The sequence below is a fragment of the Asparagus officinalis genome, chromosome 4 (assembly GCF_001876935.1).
Source record: "Asparagus officinalis chromosome 4, Aspof.V1, whole genome shotgun sequence".
NCBI classification, from domain to species: domain Eukaryota; kingdom Viridiplantae; phylum Streptophyta; class Magnoliopsida; order Asparagales; family Asparagaceae; genus Asparagus; species Asparagus officinalis.
This window is the reverse complement of record NC_033797.1, coordinates 9507851-9514675: the sequence shown is the minus strand read 5'-3', so window position 1 is coordinate 9514675 and position 6825 is coordinate 9507851. Positions and strand designations below refer to the sequence as shown.

General features: G+C 36.5%; 1 protein-coding gene across 3 annotated transcripts in view; it reads left to right on the top strand.

Annotated features, from left to right (window-relative positions):
* LOC109836563 (tubby-like F-box protein 8) overlaps nucleotides 1-2831 on the top strand; it is a 3953-nt gene extending 1122 nt beyond the window's left edge. The window contains exons 2-6 of one of the 3 annotated variants that reach the window (XM_020404496.1): nucleotides 89-176; nucleotides 409-761; nucleotides 1105-1192; nucleotides 1649-1781; nucleotides 1860-2831. In XM_020404496.1, the coding sequence (XP_020260085.1) occupies nucleotides 414-761; nucleotides 1105-1192; nucleotides 1649-1781; nucleotides 1860-2604 (1314 nt within the window). In that variant the 5' untranslated portion in view covers nucleotides 89-176; nucleotides 409-413 and the 3' untranslated portion in view covers nucleotides 2605-2831. Of the gene's footprint in view, nucleotides 1-88; nucleotides 177-310; nucleotides 762-1104; nucleotides 1193-1648; nucleotides 1782-1859 lie in introns of all 3 variants that reach the window. The other 2 variants (XM_020404495.1, XM_020404497.1) reach the window with 2 other exon arrangements.

The following is a 6825-nucleotide window of genomic DNA, read 5'->3' as shown; positions in this document are numbered from 1 at the left end:
TAGCCTATAAAATTCCAGTTAGAAGTGAGGTTTTCCATTTTGTACTCATTCCACTTCTGACCATAGTAACTTCTTTCTCATTCTGCAGGGATTGATGAACTATCTCTAGTGCATCTCTTCTCCCTAGCTTAGGAAGACTTATTCAAATGTCAATCTAGAATGAAGTCTTGAGGAAGGTACAAATATTAGTTTGCTAATAAAATCTTTTTATTAATTTGCATCTTTTTTATTAAGTTATGAGATGTCATTCTCTAATTTCTCTTCTTCTTTCTTTGGGTTGTTTCTGATGCATTTTGTATGTTCAATCCAGAGGCTATCACGTCCTTCATCCTGATTTTGTAAACTTCTGCTTGAGTGTGATCTTGGGGTTTAATCCTGGCTTTCTCTGCCTACTGTATTCTGTTACAGTGTAGATGTCTTTCCGTAGTATTGTTCGTGATGTGCGAGATGGCTTTGGGAGTTTATCAAGAAGGAGTTTTGAGGTGAAGCTCTCGGGCCATTACAGGGGGAAATCCCAGGGATCTGTGTATGAACTGCATGGTGATCCACCTGTCGTCCAGCATAGCCGATGGGCTAATATTCCACCGGAGCTGCTTCGTGATGTGATTAAGAGGTTGGAAGCAAGCGAAGGCACATGGCCTTCACGCAAGGATGTTGTTGCTTGTGCTGCTGTCTGCAGAGCATGGAGGGAGACATGCAAAGAAATTGTTAGAAGTCCTGAGTTATCTGGAAAGCTCACGTTCCCCGTGTCCCTGAAACAGGTATAATTTTCTAAATCTTTAATGTTTATTTGGTTTGCTTCTCTTAGCCACACTGAATTCTGCCTGTTATGTGTTTCTTTAATGATTAAGAAGGACTTGGTTGGAAGTAATTAAAAAGGACTTGATTGGAAGTAATTAAAAAGGATATGGTTATAGTTAGCTTAATAGAGGAGATGACCCATAATAGAACGGAATGGAAGAATAGGATTCATGTAGCGGCCCCCAAACACTTGGGATAGAGGCTTTGTCGTCGTTGTTATGCCTTTAATTAATGATGATTGTCAGAATTTCATATGCTATGCTTTCAAGTTGTATATTCTGAAATTTTTCTTTCTTCTTGCAGCCTGGGTCTCGAGATGGAACCATCCAATGCTTCATAAAGAGGGACAAGTCTAAAATGACTTACCATCTCTACCTGTGTCTTAGCCCTGGTAAGCTAGCTTTCCGTCACTTGAAGTTGTCCGTAAAGTTTAGCCCAGTCACTTATATATGATATCAACTATAGGAGTCTGTCAAGTTATTTTCATGATAAAACTATCTTTGAAACGCTCATGGGCTCTGATATGAAAATTGTCCATACTTTAGTGGCCTTAGTAATTAGTTTGATGATTTGCTGCTTTAAGAATGCTGTTCTGCTCAACAGCAATCCTTGTTTCCATTGACTTTAAGCAAAATGAGTACGATATGGATAAATGTGCTTCAATTGAAGTATGCTTGGCTATAAATTCTATCTTTCTTCCTTCTCAATTTTTTATCACTGTTTCCTCAACATGATTTGGGCATGTCTCTTTCTGTGGTATTTCAATATTAGCAAATGCTTTCATGATCATCCTCTGTTGTCCCTATATTACTCCTTATTGCTGATTCAATATTTTCCCACCTTCTAGCGGTACTCGTTGAGAATGGAAAGTTCCTCCTATCAGCCAAAAGAAACCGTCGCACTACTTGCACCGAGTACATAATCTCCATGGATGCTGACAACATTTCAAGATCAAGCAGCAACTACATGGGCAAATTGAGGTACTAAATTTTCTCAGAACCCTGAATCTTATCTTCGGATGACACCAAGCTCAATTTAATTTTTCTTATTGCAATCAGGTCAAATTTCCTCGGTACAAAGTTCATTGTTTACGACACCCAGCCCCCCTATAATGGCACTGCTGCCCTTTGCCCACCAGGGAGGTCAAGCCGCCGCTTCTACTCCAGAAAAGTTTCGCCAAAGGTGCCATCGGGCAGCTACAGTATATCCGAGATTGCCTATGAGCTCAACGTTCTCGGCTCACGTGGCCCTCGCAGGATGTATTGTCTCATGAGCTCCATCCCTGCCTCAGCCCTAGAGCCTGGAGGCTCAGTCCCTGGCCAACCCGAACGCTTGCTTCCTTCATCTCTCGACGACTCTTTTCGTTCCTCATCTTCAGTGATGTTTGATCGATCCATGGATTTCAGTAGCTCTCGCTTCTCTGACATTGGAGGGAGCAGTTCAATAGTCCGCGAGAACGGAGAGCAATCAGAGAGGAAAGCAAAGCCACTGATTTTGAAGAACAAAGCTCCGAGGTGGCACGAGCAGCTGCAGTGCTGGTGTTTGAACTTTAGGGGTCGGGTGACCGTTGCCTCGGTCAAGAACTTCCAGCTGATTGCGTTGAGCGAGCAACCAGCTGCCGGAGCTCCAGTGCCTTCGTCGCAGCCTGCAGCTCCTCCACCGCCAGACCATGATAAGATTTTACTGCAGTTTGGGAAGGTAGCAAAGGATATGTTCACTATGGATTACCGGTACCCGTTGTCTGCTTTCCAAGCGTTTGCTATTTGCTTGAGCAGCTTTGACACCAAGTTGGCTTGTGAATAGTTATTGATCAGTTTGGGTTACTTGTTGGAATGTAAGGGCGGAAAGAAAAATGTATGTTGTTGTTTGCTGTTTGATTTATGTTGGGTTTTGCTGAAATATGTTGGATCGGTTGTGTATTCTGTGACTACGTTGTTCAGCTGTTCTCTCCTTGTAGGTGGTTGTGAATGATGATGCGGTAGTGGAAAAATCACTTTGGAGTTGATTTTCTTTTGTGGTGTTGGTGGTGATATTTGAAGTGTTTTGGTGTTTTATCTATTGAATTTTGCAGGATTTTCTATCAGAAGTGAACTGACTTAGGGTACCTTGTATACTTGGATTGTGATCTGCAGGTATATTTGCTTGCCCATGAATTCTATGTAGATAAAAACTTTACGGTGCGCTAGGGTCTTTGGTTCTTCAAGTTGTTGATAGTGGTATCAGGTTGTGATCTAAAATCACTTGTGTAAGTATTTTGCAAGTATAAAAGCACTGCTTTGAAAGAATGAAAAGAAAGGAAATTTAATAAAAAAAAGGGAGCGAATATTCTAAAACTTGATCATCTGTCATAATTTTCGTTATCACGTAACCCTGCATGATGTGAAGACATCCTGAGACTTGCATTTCATTTCCCCAGTGGCATTGTCATCAGGGCCCTCTTAAATGTGATGCATCTCGTGTCGTGTGCAAAATTCGGTGCTTCAATTTTTTGTCGGGAAGGGAGGGACAACTGTAAAGCCCGGCACGCGACGGCCAACGAGATCAATTGAAGGCCAAAACGAGTGGACATAACAGATCGTTGATCACTTAAAATGTTTTTGACTTTTCCGTCAGCGGGGATGTAGACGAAATGGTGGAGTGCTCGCTTTGCACGCGAGAGGTACAGGGCTCGATCTCCTGTATCTCCATATTCATTCCTTATTAAATATAAATAAATCCACTTACAGATTATATCACGTGTGAATGCGCACTCGAAAATCAAAGGCAGTGTAGTTAGTCTTCATAAATCTACTTACAAAGTTTTAGGATATAAATCTAATATTTCAATTTAATCACACACTCGAAAATCAAAGGCAGTGTAGTTAGTCTTCATAAATCCACTTACAAAGTTTTAGGATATAAATCTAATATTTCAATTTAAGTGTAGTTAGTCTTCATTATTCCACTTACAAAGTTTTAGGACATAAATCTAATGTTTCAATTTTAAAAACAATATCAGGTATCTTATAAATAAATCCACTTACTTAAAAAAAAATCCACTTACAGATTATATCACGTGTGAATGTGCACTCGAAAACCAAACACGTTGTGGCTAGTCTTCATAAATCCACTTACAGATTATATCATGTATACCTAGATTATGGCCGTGGGATATAATCTGACTTATTAATCAATCTCTAAATTCAAAATAAACAATGAAATACAATCCTAATCAAATTTTAATTTTTAAATTTTAAATGTTCGTATAAGGAGAACTCTAATTATGACTATTATCCTTTCACATGCAACACCTCATGCCTATATATAAACCAAGAAGTTACACAATTTTTATAGTAACTTCATCTCCTTCAATATGTATGTTCCTTTTTTTATTTTCATGATTATTCTTTAGTAATGTTGTGTATTTGATTTAATGATGATACTTGTTTTGCACTGCAATTAGTTTTTATGGTAATTGATAAATTTTTTTTTTGAATTTCTTTAGTTTTCATGCAGTATTTAGAGGATTAATTAAGGATTTGATTGTTGCAGGTTCTCCATCTATCAAGGTAAATCTTCATATTTGATATTATTTAAATTTGGGTTTATTTGATTATATATTTTATTTGATTAAATCGAAATAGAAAACAGATACCTTTCTATTTTTTAATTTTTTTTATTTAATCTTATATTTAATTATCATTTCAAATATGATATAAATCCACTTATACATGTGAAGCAAATAATCTATCAATAAAATTAACACATGGGCGTTGTAGTTAGTCTTCATAGATGTATACCAAGGCGTTGTAGTTAGTCTTCATAGACGTATACCTAGATTATGAAGAGAGAGGAGGAACTCACATTACAACAATGAAATTTTACGAATATTTTAAGAATATTTAATGATGACTGTAAGTAAATTAATTCACTCAATACTTTGATTTAACCTTACAAATATGCTAGAGCAGTAAGTGTTATCTATGATATAATACTACATCCATTGCGAGAACCATCCTTCTTTTGCATGAGCAATTCATTCAAACAACAAGCAAACCCTTCCAGTAATGGTTTAAATAATCATGGAAATTTTATTGTTAACAATATTTTGTCAAGCAACAGTTGCTTTGGATAATCATGGATTATCTGGATTTTTATCAAATTATCAGTTTGTCATGTAATCATAAAATAAAATATTACCTTGATTCAAAATAATGTTTTACCCATAGAATTTGCTAATGCCCTAATAGCAATCTTGGTCCAGACAGGGCTAATCCCATAGGCGTTAAAGACAGTAATAAAGTTTTCCATATTTTTCTAGAGACTAATGACGAGTGACAAAGCCACTATTTTTCTAATTGATTCCAAACATATAAAGATATTTGGACGCTTACGCTCATAAAACTTTTATCACTCTAAATCATATTTTCTTCATTATATTCACACATAAAATAGTTCGACACATAAAATTTTATATCAAATATTGCCGTGGGATATAATCTGACTTATTAATCAATATCCGAAGGCATACCTTGGTATTATGCAACACATTCACACATATTAGGGCGTTGAAATTTTGCAAATGCACTTGAACAACGAAGGCATACCTTGATAAACATCTCTAAATTCAAAATAAATAAAGAAACACAATCCTAATCAAATTCTAAGTTTTAAATTTTAAATGTTTGTACAAATAGAACTCTAATTATGACTATTATCCAATCATATGCAACACCTCATGCCTATATATAAACCAAGAAATTACATAATTTTCATAGTAACTTCATCTCCTTCAACATGTATGTTCCTTTTTTATTTTCATGAACTCTTTCCTAATCTAAAAAAGAACTCTTTCCTAATCTAAATAACCAAAAAGAACTCTTTTCTAATCTAAAAGGAAATAACAAAAAAGGAACTCTTTCCTAATCTAAAACGAAATAACCCAAAGGACTCTTTGCTAATCTGAAGTTCGAGTCGACACGAGTAATACCGCTTTTCGTGTCGACTGGACATGAGTCGACTAAGTATGTCGAGTAGTCCTGCCTTTCGTATCGACTGGGATGTGTAGACTCATCCTGTCGTTCGAGTTGTCTGCTCGACTCGACTGGGCTGTTTTTCTTCTTGTCCAAGACTTGATCTCTTGCATCAAGCTCGCATCAAATAGAAAATGTGTTTTTACATTTAGAGCACAAGGCCGAATATATCATAATCTCCTTGCTCTAATTCCAAAAGAAAATAAGCCTTCATACTTTTAGCTTTACTTCTACGATACAGAGAATGAGTTGCAAAATCGATTGGGAATATTAGATAATGCAAATATGAGTGAAATCATAACTAAGAGCTTGATGGATATATTGCAAGGAAACCCATATGCAAAGTTCCTTCGCAAATTGAATGATTATCAATCTTTTGAAGAATTTAAGATACTAATAAATAGTAATGTTCTACTAGATCAACGTGTTTACAACTCACCAACAGCAGATCAGGTGGCTGCAATCTGGGTTGAAGAAAATAATGACAATGCACCATTTGAGAGAGAGATAGTTGCCCATGCACACTTAGGAGGAAGACATCAAGTGAAACACTATTTTGGCTTTTATGATTCGCTGCAGTATCCCTTACTCTTTCCAAAAGAAGAGGTTGGATGACATCAAAATATTAAAAGAAGGGCTAAAAGGGATATCGGAGCTTTCAATCAACAAATAACTATAATAGCGACTTCAGTAGCCCTACCGACCTTCACATCTGCAGAAGACATATTTAACCGAGAAAGTGAAGGTAAATTTAAATTCACAATTCTTAGTAATATTACTATATATGAACATAGCTCAACCCTCAAATTTATAGGCATCAAGACACCAAAACCCGGAAAAGTCTCATGCCGAGATTATTATTGTCATAAGCTCTAGATAAGAGACTCTCGACAATAATATGACGTTGATATATACAATTACGGAGATTAATTACAATTTGTGACATAGGCACTCCCAAAATTATTTTCGGAGCACCGAAGCTGTTGGCTTAAATAAATATCTCTCTTCTCTC